Raw genomic sequence first — 14580 nt, 5'->3', positions numbered from 1 at the left:
ATATGCTATAGTACGTTTACAGAAATTTGAGTAGCACACACATTGCGTTAGCCCCGATTGCTTTGAAGAAGAAGATGATGCACTAAGAATTATGTTTTCAAAAAGATCTGTGCGTCTTAAAAAACGTAGTCAAAGCGAAGTCCAAGGTCCTAGAATGAAACTTCCAAGTCAGATCTATTTTATGTCAGATACTTTCGTCTCTTCCAACTTTGCCATGAAAATGCTTTTATTTGTATGGCAACCAATTTTGCAAAACATCTCGATTTACTCAGGTCTTCCAAAAACTACTGAACAAATAATCATTGCTTATTGGGCCATTGCACTTGCAGATCCTACTATATATGATCAGCTCTGTTTGAAAAAATAATAATAAGTAAACTTTGACCAATTTGCAGTGTGCTAATCATGGAAGGTTAAATAAATTATGAAGTTTGAGAAATTATTTTTGATCTGTAGAAGTTCATGTTCTTATCATTCTAAGGCTGGTATTTGTAGAGGGATTGCTGTTAGTCCACACTCTCCCCCCATCTCACATCTCCTGTTTGCAGATGATTGTTTTGTTTTTCCCCATTTTGATGTTTTTGAAGTCTGGTGTTTGAAGTGGTTTTTGGATGCTTACTGTGACCAAGCTGGTCAGAAAATTAATCTAAGGAAATCTGAGATTTATGTTAGCCCTAATATGACCCAATCTAATATTAATCTCTTGTCGCGTATCTTGGGAATTAAAGTGGTTGCTAAGCCTGGGGTGTATTTGGGAGCCAGTCTAGATTTCTCCCTTCGAAAAGGAGATATTTTTAATTCAGTGCTTCAAAATATGTTTAATAAAATGCAGGGTTGGAAAACACCAACATTAGCCTTGCCTTACCTGGTAGAACCATAGAAGTGTTTTGGCTAAACATTCTCTGTTCTATCCCTATCTATTTCCTCTCTTGCCTTTTGGGCTCCTTCCTACTTGATCAATTAGATTCATGGTATTGTTCGTAATTTTGTTTGGAAGGGAAAAACAGGGAAATGTTTACATTGGATCAAATGGTCTTCTTTGTTCCTACCTAAGAGCCAGGGAGGTTTAGGTTTCAGAGACCTAGCTCTTTAATAGCAGATCAAAAAAAAAAAAAGAAAAAAGAAAAAAGAAGCACCTCTTTAATCAAGCTTTGTTGGCTAGGATGGCCTGGAGAATATTGCAGTATCCAGAGTCTGTTTTTTCTTAAGTTCTGCTATCCAAATATTGTCATAAGGAAGAATTTTTTAAATGTCGAGGGTAATGCTCGTTGTTCGTGGGGATGGAGGAGTATCCTTGGGAAGGGATTTATTGAAGAAAGGTTTAAAATGGGAGCTGGGCGATGGTTCTTCTATTGATCCTTTTTGTGATGAGTGGATGAGTGGATTCCATTTGTTTCCAACCCCTACGGTTCTGTTTCTGCTAATAGATGTTTAGCAGTTTTCAAGTTTCAGACCTGATCAATTGGGAGTCTAGATCAGGGCGGATTCCCCTTCTTTCCTTTTTGTTTCCTCCTGAAGTGGTTAGAAATATTTCAGCCATCACAATTCCTTCTTGTTCGTCTAAGGACAGGCTTGTGTGGGGGCTTTCCAAAGGCGGGTCCTTCTCCGTCAAATCTGCATATTTTTTTGGCTCTTCAAGGTCGCAATTGTGTCTCTTGGAGCGCAATATGGTTGATGGCTTTGTTTATATGGAAGCTTATTCATAGAATCCTCCCGGTGAGTGTCAATCTTAGGAGGGGGGTAGAAATAGATACAAGGTGTCTAAGGTGTGGACAAGCAGATGAAGCCATTGAGCACTTTGTGTTTGAATGCTCTTTTTCTAAACATATATGGAGAGGATCAACATTGGGTCTGGATTTTGATGTGGGTAATCCCATGGGGCTTACTGAATGGTTGGTAGAGTGGATTAGAAAAGGAAATTGTTTTTGAATCTAGAATCCATTTTGATAATGTTGTTTCCCATCCAAATGATGTGCTGTTTTCCTGTAAGGCCTTGTTTGCTCAGGTTTTTCAAAGCCAAAAGTTGGGTTCTAACCATGATGCTTCCAATTTTGTTCTTGCTGATGAGGCTAGTAGCAGGGGGGTGGCTCAGGAGGGTACTCTTTCCGTTTTGGTCATTCTGATGGTTTTGCAGATGATGGGGGCAGAGTTTACTTTTGAATAGATGGAGCTTGGCAGAAAGAAGGATTGCAGGGAGCTTTTGCGTGGGTGGCTGAAAATTCTCAGGCGGATAAGCTTATGCAGGGTTTGGGGAAGCACATGATGCCCAGTGCAAATGTTGCAGAAGCCACTGCTTGTTTGGAGGCTGTTTGGTTAAGCTCTATTATTTCAAATATTGATAGGTTTGACTTTATTTTGATTGTAAAAGTCAGTAGGGTCTCGATGCAAGTTGCTCATAAGTTGGCAAAAGCCACCCTGAAAAGGGAGGGCTAGTATTTTGGTAATGAAGTTTCTGCTTTCTCGAAAAAAAACATTTCATCCTATACTCAATGCCAAATTGAAGTACTATCAACTCAAGAATAAATTTCAGCTGTAAACTATTTGTACACCACAGAACAGAACACATATGCATAAACTTCGATATAATTCACCATACTTTTCGAACATCAACCACTGTTCAATGGTACAGTACTATCAACTCAAGAATAAATTTCAGCAGTAAACTATTTGTACACCACAGAACAGAACATATATGCATAAACTTCGATATAATTCACCATACTTTTCTAACATCAACCAGTGTTCAATGGTACATGCAGCAGTACCTAAGAAATACATTGCCCGCACATCACAAAATGGAACTGAAGTTGGCAACATACATAAAAATTGCAATAAGGAATCTTCATATGAGTGGATCCTGATCCATTATAAGCATTTCAACTGTAAACAAATACTTCCATTTATGAGGCTATATAATTCAACAAAATCTCAACGAAATAACCTTCTTTGATCCTTGTCTCTACTTTCCTGGGTGTATAGATAATATGAAACAAATTACATAAGAGAGCCTCTTATGTCAGCCTAATTACTATTCTCAAAGCTGTATGTGTATTCAGAGATTAGTCTTCGGTTTAGTGAGGCGCCTCGTCACTGAGCGCATAGTCACAAATTCCTCCGCTGCAGAAGGGTGTATGCCCACCTGTCACCCAACCAAAAAATTATGATACTAATGATAAATCGTATTCATTCAGTTTGGGGGAATGATGGCATTGGATTCTTAATGAAGGATTCGAAGCGGGTGTTGTGCCTCATCCTGTGCTGTGAGTGCAAATCATCAAGCCTGGGGTGGACCCAATTTGCACTCACAGCACACTGTTGTACTCCCAAACACAGCACCTTCCCCGAACCGTTTGGTGGATGTTGAAACAAGTAGCAAGGGTAAGAAAGGCAATATCCAGATAAGGCTAACAGTCAATATGAGCTCAAGAAAGGACTCGGAAATTTCAATCTATAGGTCAAAAGAAAAGGATATTGAAAGGACAAAAACCACCAACCAAATCATTTAACAAATGAAAGTGCTTCAGAACACATATATATAGGAACACGTGTTCATAATCGAAACTAAGTCTTTGCATCCTAATCACTTGGGCGGGCTACATTAATCCCTTTTCTTTTTCTTTTCTTTTTTTTTTTTTTTTGGCACTATGATTTATCCCTTGACAGAGCTCAATGAAGAAAATGGGTTCATAAGCCAACCCTAATTGATTGGGACATTGAAGGCTTGATTCGGTTTTGTTTATATATCCATACACAGAGACACATACATTGTAGTTGTGTGACAGAATACAGAGTTGTTCTATTACGCTCCTATATGGTTATATGTTCTCCACCCCTTTCATTATACTGACCATATAGGCAATCGCCCATACATTTGGGTGTAAACTTCTACCAAAAAGGGCAAGAGGGTGCCAACAGGGAGCTCTAATTCAATATTTTAGTAAAAACTAGCGCTTCCAAACATGGTCCCCCCCCCCAAAAAAAAAAAAAACTCATCCATTTTGCGTCGTCATTAAAATGAGTTAAATGACTGATCAGGGCGGGAAAACTCAAGACTGATTGAACACATGTCAACAAGGGGCTAACATGGTAAGATTAAATCTGATGCCTTTCAAGCATTCCATGTAGCCTTGGGAAATCCCCAGCGAAAAAACCCCAAGAATTTAGAGAGAAAAATTCTAGCCCATCTTATTTCGGTAGTTCGACACAAGTGGGGGATGGAAATGGTTATAGGAACATGAGTTCTCAGTCAATTTGTGTATGAAAGAAAATACACATCCGTCCTCATTTATTTGTGCATTTCCAATATCATGGACATCACACAAAATCGTCTATGTTTTCTAACTTTTTTTATTAGATGATTATGAAAACTTTGTCTACAAAACCTAAATGAGATCTTTTAATTGCTAGAAAAGATCTTGAAATCTTTTACCACCAAAAAACAGTATATGTTGACCTGATAAAGGCATGACTGCCAGAAAATGACAAACAATGTGGAGTGGGGACAGAGGGAGTACGAGGAGAGACAAAAGACTCCAACTAAGGTTTAAAGAAAATCAGTGCTCTGATAGTTAGGGGAAACAACTTATAGGCTACCTGTATGAATATTCCTTAAAGTAACTCCACACGTCAACAAACAGAAGCTCAGATGCCAGTTCGAAAGAAAATTAAGTAGTTCTGAGGAGTGAAGTCCAGCTTACCGTGCTATCAAATTGTGCCTTAGTTGCTCCGCACTTGAGCGCAATAGCAATGCCCTGAGAAGGATATCCCAAACAGTATCAGGTGCTGCATATGCAGATATCAACTAAACCACAAAGTAATCCAGAAAAGTAGGACATTCATAAGAAGTGCTATAGGCAGTACTTGAGGAATACCACCTACTTGAGATACCATGGGATCTGCCACAACAGGGGATATACACTTACGAAACATGGTAAAATTTTGAAAATGTCCACTTAAAGCACATTTCTTGGCACACTATGAAAACATTTTTTATGCATCTTCCAAAGAACTACTCTCTTCGAGTTTTAGGCAGTCACAATTTAACTTTTTTACGCATGAGGTAAAAGATAAAGAAACAAACAGTGAAAAAGTTAGGGATAACTCTGGAACACTGAATCCAACACTTTCGAATATCAATGTGCCCTGTTTTGAAAACTGTGTTCCAACCGCAATCACTAGGGTATTAGCATTTTCCGGTAGCATAGATCCAGACATAGGCAATGCAAGACAATTCGTGTGGAAGATTCAATCATTCTAATCGAAACACAAAGGTGAAAGCCCAAGTTCATTACTCTGGTTCTGCCCATCAGTGGAAGGGCAACATGGGAGATCTTTATTTTTTATTTTTTATTTTTTATTTTTATGCATGGCAATATAGGATTAAAGAATTAACTCAATATGGAACTCTGAGAATTTCAGTTTTTCGATGCTCAAGCCTTCCCTAAATATCACTATCTGTTTGATGATCTTAATAAAACACAAAAATAGTAAGCCTCAAGTTCCATGTGAATTAAGAAATGAGGGATTCAAACCTATATGTAGCTACTGCTCAAGAACTTCATGAAATATTGGACAAAGACAACCGATACCTGCATAATCTCAGCCGCATCCGGCCCACACATGGATGCTCCAAGAACTTTATCTGTCTCTGCATCAACAACAAGCTTCATAATGGTCTTCTCTTGCCGTCTACAGACAGAAATGTCAAGTGACAAATGGAGTTTTAGAGATAAGCATTCTTCACAATGTAATAAGAGTGAAACAAATTACATGTCACATTTTAGTCAAGAATGATGCCTAGTTGAGAGAAGCAACAATTTTGTAACGTATATGGAACTCAATTGTTCAATTCAGATGCATGATAAACATGAACCACCAATTTCGTGGGCCTAATATCCAATGGCTAACAAATGGCACGTATTCAATGCCCTAATATAGTGGACAAACTGGAAAAAAAATCAAAATCTGCAGTTGCGAAACAGCTCTGGGCTATCATTATAACATTTGATACAGGCCCCTACAAATGGCAAGAGAAAACGTATAAAAAAGAAGAGGTTATAAATCGATAGAAAACCGGCAATTGTGATTTGTATTTACACAAATATACAACCGGGATACTACATTCCTACATATAGATAAGAATACAAACTCTAAAACAAAGATGCACTTCTATTCTACTTTCCACGTGTTTCTCAATCATGGCATGCTAAATCAGGAAATCCAGCTGCAATAGTTTTCACAACTGGAAAATATGATAGATGTTAGGATTCTGAAAGATAGGCATTTCTGATTTACCTTCAGATAATGCCCAGTATGACTAGAGAGTTGGCCTAAAACAACAGTGTTTAAGTATTGGACTTTTCATCTCATCTTTTATTTTATCAAGTGTATGGAAAGGAGAATGTTGACCTTGTGCAGAGGATTGAATGTAAGTTCCCAAAGACTTTAAAAAGTGCAAAACTAGCAGGAATCCCTAGTCTCACAAATCATGAGATTACAGCAAGAAGGTAATCTCTTCCCCTTTAAGCTTCTATAACTATATAATCAAATCATATACCCTGAGACAGTGTTCTTCATAGGGTTGAATGTTGACGTGAAAACCAAAACATCACCCTTTGCTTGCTCTATAGCCTGTTCTTCACTGAGTCCGACTACAGAAAGAGGTGGTATGCTGCGAAGTAACAGAAGACACAAATTATTTACTGAAAAAAAAAGAAAAAGAAGACACTACTAAAAATACTATAAAGAGATTCCAAAGAAAATGACAAAGTTGGTGCATAAAACTATTAAATGATATAATTGGGAAAAAAAACCTTCGGCATGCATGAGAAACAATTCTGACAAGATACTGATAAATGGTTTCAACGTTACATTTTTTGTACGGTACAAAATTGTTGGTCGCAAAAAGATTGAGAGTGATACAAACAAAGTGAAACCCAGAAGATAGAGACATATAGTACCAACAAAACAACAGGTTGTCTGATAGATTTACAAGGGCGTAAATTTTTTTTAGGAATCGGGTTTTAAAAAAAAAACTGTGAGAGACTAAGGATTTTAGAACAGAAAATCTCAAGTAGCCAGTGCATAGCAATCCAACATTGACAAAAAAAAAAAAAATACGTGACACGGAAACTCTTTAGTAACTTGTCAACTCAAGCCAAGGTAATATGTTAGATCTTCCACAAGCTCTGAATATAGATACAAATACCAGAATTGCACCAAGAACAATTTTAAAACTATAGAACCGTCACTCTATAGACAGATATTCTCATGGTTGAGGTATGTTAGACAAGTACTAGAAGGGCAGAAACTGTACCAGAACACGGCACAAGGTATATTGCTATAGTCTGGTTTGCAAGGCTGCCCACCAAAAGCAGTTTTCTGCAGGCAACACAAAGGAGTGGACACGTTGAGAAAAATGAAATTACTTAAGTACATAACAAGAGATATCGCATTGTTGAGTTCATAAGAAAAGGAATGAAAACTCAAAATTCATAACCACTGAAGGTCCAAGTGAGAACGCACTGCAAAAAGGGTTCCCTCCATTAAAGCCACAGGAGTAAGATTCATTCTATTTGTTACATCACCAATGGCCCATATGCTTGGTATGTTTGTGCGAGAATACTCATCAACCTGAAAAAGACAATGAGAAGGATGGGACACCTCAAAGACATTTAAATTTGAATAATTGAATGGAACAAGCCATCTTTTCACAAGCAAAACATTTGTTCATTGTGTTGCGAACAAATGGAAGGAGAATAAGAAGTTTGCAAACACTACAGGCGAACCCAAAACAAACCACCTAGTTACATGAGAAAGACCAGAATCATGTAACAAGCGCCTTTGCACACTATGAATGGCAGCAAATGCCTTCAAAGCAAAACCATTTAAATGACTATGGTGACCTACATGAATTGCACACAGCGTTCTGTTTGGGGGAAAAAAAAACAACACATGCAGAGAGCATATATAATAGAATAATACAGGGGAGACAAGAGGACAAAGGAGCATAAAGACCAACTATCATAGCCAACATAACAGCTGGTAACGACCCTCCACCCACAAATAATGGAAGCTTAAGGGTCAAGCTATAGGATTAAAAATATACAACACTAAAATAAGACACTATAGAGGAAAACATTTCCGTGTTGCCCACAAGTTCCGCACCACTGTCAATTAGTGATAGGAAATGAAGCCTCAAATAGCCTATGTACAAACTTCAGCTAAATATCTCTGATTCGAATAGCTCTTAAGCCAGTTCAGTTCCCTCTACAAACTGTTGAAATCGACAACATGAAAAAACCAAAAAGAAAAAGTTGGGACCTTTATGGCTCCTGTCTTGTCAAGCTCAACACCTACAGCTTCCAGATTCAACCTCTTTGTGTTAGGAACACGACCTGTAATAAACAAGAAAACTTCACTATCTCAAAAGCTTGATTGCCAAATTGCACCATAAAAGAAAATGTGCACTTTGCAACAAGCGACCAGCAAATACATAAATTGATACAGAACATGACTCTGACCAAGACTCAAAATCGATTTTAGTCAATGTGTCTTGTCCTTCGTAGGTTGACGACTTAACATGTAAATCAACGATAAGTAATAATTCCTCAATGCTTGTAACAAGAGCGAAGTTTCGGAATTACCGGTGGCAAAGAGTACAACATCAGCCATTATTTCTTCACCATGATCTGTGACAACTTTTATCCCCTCTTCTGTTTTGACCAACTAAACAATAAAACTCTTATCAGAGCCAGGTTGTCAGAAAGAAAAATAAGGAAATTAATCACCATGCAAATAACAAAACTCCTAAAAAAAAATGAAAAACCTCTGTCAAATTTGTCCTGGGGTGCAAATTAATTCCCCTGCCTTCCAGATTCCTTGCAACCACAGCTCTCATTTCATCATCAAAACCTCTGCATCAATTATTTGGAGAGCACAACCTTAAGGACACAACGGCATAATTCAATGAAAGTGGTATTGACCAAGAAATTCATAGCTAAAGCTGTTCTCTGGAAATAATAAGCAACCGCATTGGTGTGATATACTTGGATTCAACATAAAAGTAATCTATGTCGCAACAAATTCATATATAACCCGATATGTAAACCGTAAAGACTTTCTATGACAGAAAACAGAAACAATGAGGAAAACAACACCCCCCCCTCCCCGAAAAAGAAAAAAAAAATCAAGTTAGGCAGGAAGCATATAAAACGTACTGGAAGTAATATGAGTCATTGGAAGCACTGATGACCCAAGTAGGCTTCTACATCTATCCCATTACTAAAGTGAATCTGTCAATAGAGATTTCCGATCACAAAAAGTATCAAAAGTGATTGTAAACAGACTACATTAAATCCTATTTTTGAACTGGCTAAAATGGTTGACACTCGACCATGATTAAAAATGCCGTAATCAAGGGCAATTTTAAAATATTCTCGAAAATTAGATTTAATTTTAGACTATTATGAATATTATTAATAATAGCTTTTTATAATCTTAATAATCTTAGTTTGATTTAGTAAAAAATAGATTAATTTATATTCTCATTTCTTAATTTCGTGTGAGTATTATAGTGGCCTAAATAAAGGAAACAAAATGATTCATATACTTTTACTCTTTTAAGCTAGAATAATTTTAACGTACGAATGTATTATATTGGAAATCAAAAACTTTATGATATAAAAATGAGTTCAAGTGTATATAAAAATCTGTCTATTAAGTCGGCCCCCCTCTGGCCAAAATCCTGGCTCTGCCACTGGCAGTAATAGTCTTCTATGTTAACCCAACATCAGTTCAACAAAGCTTGGCAACTATTCCAGTTGTTCAGATGCTATAGCTTCATTCTTCAGAGTTTGATCTTGATGTGGTTTTATTTCTCATTGACACATTCTATGTGCAATACAAACGAGCTTGTAGTTAAAGTTCCATAGTTCCAAATCTTAGTTGAAGATGTCAAATGTTTTGGCCAAAAAATTGCAATAAGTACACAGGCTTTTCAAACTTTACAAATTCCGGTACATATTTAAATAAAGTGTAGCCTGGAGGTAAGTTAAAGGATGCACGAAGGAGATCCAAGGTAGCTTCATAGGATCATCTTAACATTATGGTAATCCGAATTTGTTTGTCCACTTTTTGACTTTTAGGGTCCTAAAAATCAAAATGTTTGTCTATTTGAACAGATTCATGAAACAAAATTTTATACAATTCGCTAGTTGCCCCTTCGCTTTTGAATTAAAGAGTCCAAGTCTAAATTTGATGTGCAAATTCTAGAAAGTTGAAGCTTTAAAAGTGTAATGATTGTGTCTCCTTAAAAAGTTGGATTCCTCAAACTGGGATGAAGGGAGTAATAGAAAAGCCCAGATCAAGCCATCCAAGCTTTTAGGCAATAACAAGGCAGCTACATGTTTAAGCTTCTTCGACTAGATCTACAACAATAAATAATTCACCTATGTCCATAAGGAAAAGTATAGTTTCTTCTATTCCAGCAAAGAAGTGTGGTGTCATCTCTATCCTCAAAGGGTGATTGCCATTTGTCACCATAAAATCCAAGAAGCAAAGGAGAAATTTACATGTTCACAACAAGCACGGGTTCCAAAGACAGAACTGCCCCAAATCTAATCTACTTTATAAAAGAAAATTTTCAAGTATAGCATATTGGGTACACCCATGAACTATAACCTAGCATTTTTCTCCCCCTCTCCTTTTGGGCATTCGTAGGTTTCTATCTGTGCGCATTATTCCCAAACTTCACAATATGGGTCCAGCAAAAAATTCATTATTCACTGAACAATAATTTTGGAACAACTAAAAGGAATGCCAACAGGAAACCAAAATTGATAACTTAAACTATAACCTCAATGGAAGTTCCTTTCTGAAACATAAATCCACTGTACAACCCATCCCGCGCCATATTGAAGCGAACTCAACAGCGATGTACCTAAACAAGAGAAAAACCAAGTCATCTAACAGACATAAGCATGCCAAGAGAAATTAATACAACAGGATGGTAAAGATAGAGACAAACCCTCCCCCAAGTACGACTGCACGCTTAGGTAACTCATCCAAGCTCAAGGCTTCATCAGAGGTTATAGCTAACTCCTACAATGCAACAAGAAAACATAGTAACAACACTAACTAGAACAGAATAGGAAAATAACATAGTACTGACGATGGAACCTTCAAGATAAAATTGGAAAATTACCTGCCCTGGAATAGCTGGTCGTTGAGCCCTACCACCGGTTGCAATGAGTATGTGTTTTGCTGAATAGCATATTTTGGTTCCATCCAGTTGTGTCAGCTCGACTTCATTAGGACCAACTATCTTTCCCTCTCCCTCATACAATTTAACCCCAGCATTTGAGAGTAGGCGCTTGTAGATCCCATTTAATCTGATTATTTCTTCTGTCTGCAACATTCACAGAAAATAAAGTTGAAAGACTAATAGTACATCATGTATAAAAGCAAAATACAAAATCCAACACTGACCTTCTTCTGCAAGAGCTTTTTCCAATTGAAATCAATTTTTTCATTCAATTCCCACCCATAATTTCTGGCATCCTACAAAACCAAAACAATCATTGCATCAAACCTCATCAGATAACCACATAGCGAAAATTTTGTTTCCTGCATTCTTGTACAAAATCACATTATTCTGAACCAAAACAAAAACAGTCAACTGGAATAACTTGGAAAGCATAACCATTTCAGTGGACAGTGCATCCTTAATGAGGTAACTTTCAAGGACGTAGAATCATATAAGAAAAACAGGGAACAAGACTACTACAATCAAAACCCATAACATCCATTCTGAGCCTGGTAGGAAAGGTTTCAACCTAAATACATCCAACCTAATTCCGGGCACCATTTAACATAGAACGTCACCATCACACATGCTAGGAGTATCGGGTGACAGTATCTCCAAATTAGCAAATTTTCGACGTAGACCTATGCACCATCAATTACACAATCAGGGGTAGTAGGAAGGGGAAAACAGGCACAGACTTAACCCATGTCACATTACTGAAACCCAAGATTCTGCATAGTAATTAAATCCAGATCACTACTAAACGAACTGTCATACCAGTCGAACCCAGAAGTTGTATATCTCACATGAGATGAACTTCAGTGTTTGGGAAAACGGAATTGGTTTAGAATATAAAAGGGCTTCAAAGAGGAAAAGCTGACCAAAGAGCCAGCACTGTCAACTACAATCTTCACCAACTTGTATCATTTCATCCACGTATAAACTAGATACCATGAACTCACCTCAAGTTCTGGCCCAAAAGATGCCCCATAAACCAAAATCTTCTTTGGGACACAACCCCGAATGACACACCTGTAACATATGAAAGACATCAAAGGTAGTAAGCAGTTTCAGTTTCAATTTTTGTTTTAAATAAAATAATAATAATACTAATCTAGCATCTACACTGCATACTCTGGATGGTGGTCAATTTAAGTACCAAACCACCACCTGTCTAACAGACACCCTAGTGGTCACCATACTTGGATGGTGACTCTTACCACCTAAAGTCACCAAATTCATTAATTGGAAAAAATGAAAGCAGAAACTACAGAAATGCATCTCATATGTAATAATTACAATGGTAAAACGATATGCCAAAGTTAAAACGGGAAAGGGCATTAGTGAATAGACTAATCCAGGTATTGTCTTGTGAAACTTACGTTCCGCCAACTCCTCCATTAACTTCTGAGCTGATTGGATGAAATGGAAGCTCGCAAATTCCAACCTTGCACACGATTTTGTTCTTTAGTAAATACATACTTAAAAAAAAGGATAAAAAGCACCCCCAAAACAGGGAACAGAAACATGGATTAAGCAACCATGTAACCAAACTGCAAAAAACGTTGAGAAAAGCTATAATCAATGTTAGAACACTCAGGGGAACTGTCTCCTATGAAGAATTCATGGGGGAAGCCATCGGTCAAGTAAGATCTTATGAAAGCTAATGACATCATATTTTAATTGTTGTTCTTCAACATAAAACATGATACACTCCCCGTGAAATTTTCCATGACTGATCAACTAACAACATAAAAATCAGACCAAGGCTTTGTCCACTTCTATCAACAACAGATAAAAACAACAGCATGCAAATGCAAGAAATTATAGCCAGTGGCTTTAACTAGTTATACCAGCATTGATTTCTCTTTCAAACTATATATGGCTACTTGCACCGACGGTCCGACCACATGACAATTTGTTTTCTTGAAGCTTTTCTAACTCAACAAGTCATCACAACCACATGCAAAAATATAGCGGCACAATAGTGTTCTTTTGCATTTATATGTCCTTTGTTTGTCATCCATAGGCGGAACCTCTTCATTGGTGCAGAAACAAAATAAATAAACTCTTCTACAGGTACATTTCCTATGAAAATCGAAGTAGAACCAAGTTAGACTAGATACGAAGACAGGCAGGGCCCCTTTGTGTTGGTAGGATGGACACAGATAGATCACCCTTTTTCTTCTTTATCGTGAACAAGGTTTAATAAAAAAAAATACAAGACTAAGGCTTACACATCCTAGGCTATTTAACAAACGCAGACGAAAATTACACAGGTAGTTGAGAGTTGGATTCAAAGAGGACCTATGATAAATACATGCATGAAATTTACCTTGGCTCCGAATTGAGCTGAGAATCTGGATGCACGAACACCACCACTTCCGGCCCCTATCACAAACAAATCGAAGTCGTAGTGTGGTTCCTCTTGGTTAGATTTTTCCAGCTCCCCATCAATTAGCATCTTCCTCGCCATGATAAGTAAACTAAAACCAAAAAAGCCAAAAAAAATTAGCAAGAACCAATATAACATCCACATAACTAATTTTCACGTGGCTGCTGAGCAAACGTAGGAAAGCAAAAAGTAATACATGGGGTTCTGATGTTCCTGAAAACTCTTACTTCCTAAAACACATACGGAAGTTTTGAATATTCTGCCTTCAATAGCTCAGTACTAAATAATTGACCAAAATGATTCATTTTCTCCCATAGATAAAAAGGAATTGGATCCTCCCCAGTAACTCTTAGGGACAAGATGGTCCAGTCCGGCCCATAAGTGGACCCTTTCCCAGACTTACTTCAGTGATTGGAACCGTTCACTTTTTAGACCTCCTCGAGAAAATCAGCCCCGCCAAAACTTATGCTTATCGTACATCGGTTGATAACTTGATATGTTTCAAAACAAAATTTATGTAGGGAAAAATAGAAAACAATAACGCCTGAAATACTGAATCGGAACCCTATTCAGAAAACATATCAAAACATATCCGACGAACATGAATTGTTCTCGATGAGGTCTAAAAGATAAATGGTTAAGACCATCGAAGTGGGCCTGAAAAAGGGCCCACAAATGGGCCAGACAGGACCATTTGAGGGACCGTAGAGGCTTCCACTCCACACAAAAAATATTTCCATTTCCCACAGATTCTAAGCAATCAAATGCAGAAATTAACCAAGTTAAATCAAAATGGATCGTAAATGACAGAAGTAATCAATAGTGATCTGATGTTGAAAAACTCTAAACCCACAAAACCAACATAGAAGCTTGGAATATT

The 14580-nt window shown here is 37.4% G+C and overlaps 1 protein-coding gene and 1 long non-coding RNA gene across 5 annotated transcripts in view; one reads left to right on the top strand and one right to left on the bottom strand.

Annotated features, from left to right (window-relative positions):
* The first annotated feature begins 1276 nt into the window (after positions 1-1276).
* Positions 1277-2537, top strand: LOC131318062 (uncharacterized). Its single transcript, XR_009197482.1, has 2 exons — positions 1277-1574; positions 1767-2537. It is a non-coding gene; the product is annotated as an uncharacterized LOC131318062 (long non-coding RNA).
* Positions 2538-2679: 142 nt separating this feature from the next.
* The window catches only part of LOC131318052 (glutathione reductase, chloroplastic), a 60887-nt gene continuing 48986 nt past the window's right edge, over positions 2680-14580 (bottom strand). For 2 of the 4 annotated variants that reach the window (XM_058347842.1, XM_058347840.1), the window contains exons 2-17: positions 13641-13786; positions 12688-12752; positions 12268-12337; positions 11488-11559; positions 11204-11407; positions 11027-11100; positions 10856-10939; positions 8828-8915; positions 8646-8727; positions 8323-8396; positions 7525-7632; positions 7316-7380; positions 6557-6670; positions 5589-5688; positions 4698-4751; positions 2680-3139 (exon numbers count right to left, since the gene is read on the bottom strand). In XM_058347842.1, coding sequence (XP_058203825.1) covers positions 3053-3139; positions 4698-4751; positions 5589-5688; positions 6557-6670; positions 7316-7380; positions 7525-7632; positions 8323-8396; positions 8646-8727; positions 8828-8915; positions 10856-10939; positions 11027-11100; positions 11204-11407; positions 11488-11559; positions 12268-12337; positions 12688-12752; positions 13641-13781 — 1482 coding nt within the window. In that variant the 5' untranslated portion in view covers positions 13782-13786 and the 3' untranslated portion in view covers positions 2680-3052. Of the gene's footprint in view, positions 3140-4697; positions 4752-5588; positions 5689-6556; positions 6671-7315; positions 7381-7524; positions 7633-8322; positions 8397-8645; positions 8728-8827; positions 8916-10855; positions 10940-11026; positions 11101-11203; positions 11408-11487; positions 11560-12267; positions 12338-12687; positions 12753-13640; positions 13792-14580 lie in introns of all 4 variants that reach the window. The other 2 variants (XM_058347838.1, XM_058347841.1) reach the window with 1 other exon arrangement.

The sequence above is a fragment of the Rhododendron vialii genome, chromosome 2a (genome assembly GCF_030253575.1).
Source record: "Rhododendron vialii isolate Sample 1 chromosome 2a, ASM3025357v1".
Lineage (NCBI taxonomy): Eukaryota > Viridiplantae > Streptophyta > Magnoliopsida > Ericales > Ericaceae > Rhododendron > Rhododendron vialii.
The sequence above is the reverse complement of the archived record's forward strand: the minus strand, read 5'-3'. Positions and strand labels throughout refer to the sequence as shown.